This window comes from Neomonachus schauinslandi, chromosome 11, assembly GCF_002201575.2.
Source record: "Neomonachus schauinslandi chromosome 11, ASM220157v2, whole genome shotgun sequence".
In the NCBI taxonomy this organism is placed as follows: domain Eukaryota; kingdom Metazoa; phylum Chordata; class Mammalia; order Carnivora; family Phocidae; genus Neomonachus; species Neomonachus schauinslandi.
Genome location: NC_058413.1, coordinates 39,365,410 through 39,367,251, shown reverse-complemented (window position 1 = coordinate 39,367,251; position 1,842 = coordinate 39,365,410). Strand labels below are relative to the sequence as shown.

Genomic DNA, 1,842 nt, shown 5'->3' with positions numbered 1-1,842 from the left:
TGCTATTTTCTTAAAATCTATTAAAAACTCTTTTAGTAATTAAATAATGCAAACTGCTTCCCTAAGAATACCTGGCTGACTCTCTGCACAGATCTCATTCTGAAGCACTATAGAGAAGGATAAAAGTATATGTGAGGGAAATCACATATAGCAGTTTGCATAGAGTCTGAAGTTCTTAAACTCCCTCCATCTTAATTTTAAAAAATCTGAATTCACTCAAGCAAATCATTTTCTGAAATTCAACCACTGGAATTATGCTGAAAACAGAGAATTTGCTAATGTGCTTTCATCAAAATGTTACATTTCTATCTTCATATCTTCATACCTACAACAGTGAAAAAAAATTAAACTGTAACAAAGCTAAACTAAAAACTGCTTTTGAGATGTTACTGACAATCTGGCATACAATCGACACAATAATCACAAAAGGCCAAGATGTGCTTTCATACTGTAGCAAACATCACAGATTGACTATCAAAAAGCCTTTCACAACTCCCTTCTCTTTGTGCCTTTCTCTCTTATAGACCCTAGAAAGAAAAAAAAAAAAAGACTTGATTTCAAATAGCTGCAGTTAGAGATGGCCATCAGCACAGGTCTGGGCAATGAGGGCTGTCCTTTACAAATATGAAGGTAAAAGACTTCCAAGGACAAAGCCCCTTTACCTCTTTCTCCTTTTTCCTGTCTGAATGGGGATGGAAGGTCCAGAGATGTTATAGCCCCCTTAACCACAAGACAATAAACATGAACCCAAAGGTCTACATGCAGACCACATGGAGAGGTAAAAGGAATCAGGATCCCTGAGTCAACAAATCAGGTCTAGACTGCCCACCCCTGGATTTCTTATTGCATTAGATACGTAAAAGCTATTGGATTAAGCTCCTGGAGTAGGGTTTTCTACTAGTGCAGCTGAATGTACTTGCAGTAGAGACAAATACAAAATTCTCATGTAAAAATCAAATTAAGAGGTATGAAGAAAATCCTTACCAAGTCCTCAACCTAGAAAGAACTTCAATAATAAGCTTGTATTTTTGTTTTCTTTACCTAAAGAGGACAACTAACACAAAACCATACAAAAAAAAGTGTGTGTGTCGGGGGGGGTGGATTTGACAGCAGAGGAAACTCCAGATTCCAATGCCAAATGAAAGTGAGAAAAGACTGGGGCAGGGAGAAGGTATGTACGGGTGTAATGCCAGACAATGAGGGTTCAATAAGCTTTACCTAACATCTCCTATATGTCAATTTCAACTGTCAGTGCAGAAAGTAAAGTTCATTTATTGGGCAGAGGAAACTCCAATTCAGTGTTTAAGTCTGAGCCTTCAAACTTGGGAAGTTTTGCTCCAGGTCATCAGCAAGAGTTTTATCAACTTCATGTAGAATTTTGAGAAAGTCTTCTATCTGTGGGTCAAACAAAAGAACCAAATAAATATAAGTAGAAGAAAAGGTGATTTTAAGATACCAGTTTTTGACTATGAAAATGTTCTACCTATGGTTTCTAAAGAGTCCAAAGGAAAAGAAATGTTGACAGATCCCCAGATGACAATAACAGTCATTCCCAAGTAGTCCTCTGAAACATCAAAGAAGTGACTAGCCCTTACCATTTAGTTTTACTCTTGAACTACAATTTATACTCCCACCGCTTCCCCTTTAGCATCCATTACTGAGTTTTATTACTCTCCTCCTTGCTGACATGGCCTCTCACTCCCATGTTCCATACTTCATTTTCCTAAAAAAGTTCCTATTTTAAAATTGCTTCTGGGTGCCTGGGTGGCTCAGTCAGTTAAGTGACTGCCTTCGGCTCAGGTCATGATCCTGGAGTCCCGGGATCGAGTCCCACATCGGGCT

General features: G+C 38.3%; 1 protein-coding gene across 1 annotated transcript in view; it reads right to left on the bottom strand.

The window, feature by feature from the left end:
- Positions 1–1,271: 1,271 nt before the first annotated feature.
- The window catches only part of SAAL1 (serum amyloid A like 1), a 31,267-nt gene continuing 30,696 nt past the window's right edge, over positions 1,272–1,842 (bottom strand). The window contains exon 12 of the mRNA XM_044919480.1: positions 1,272–1,395. Coding sequence (XP_044775415.1) covers positions 1,303–1,395 — 93 coding nt within the window. The 3' untranslated portion in view covers positions 1,272–1,302. The remainder of the gene's footprint in view (positions 1,396–1,842) is intronic.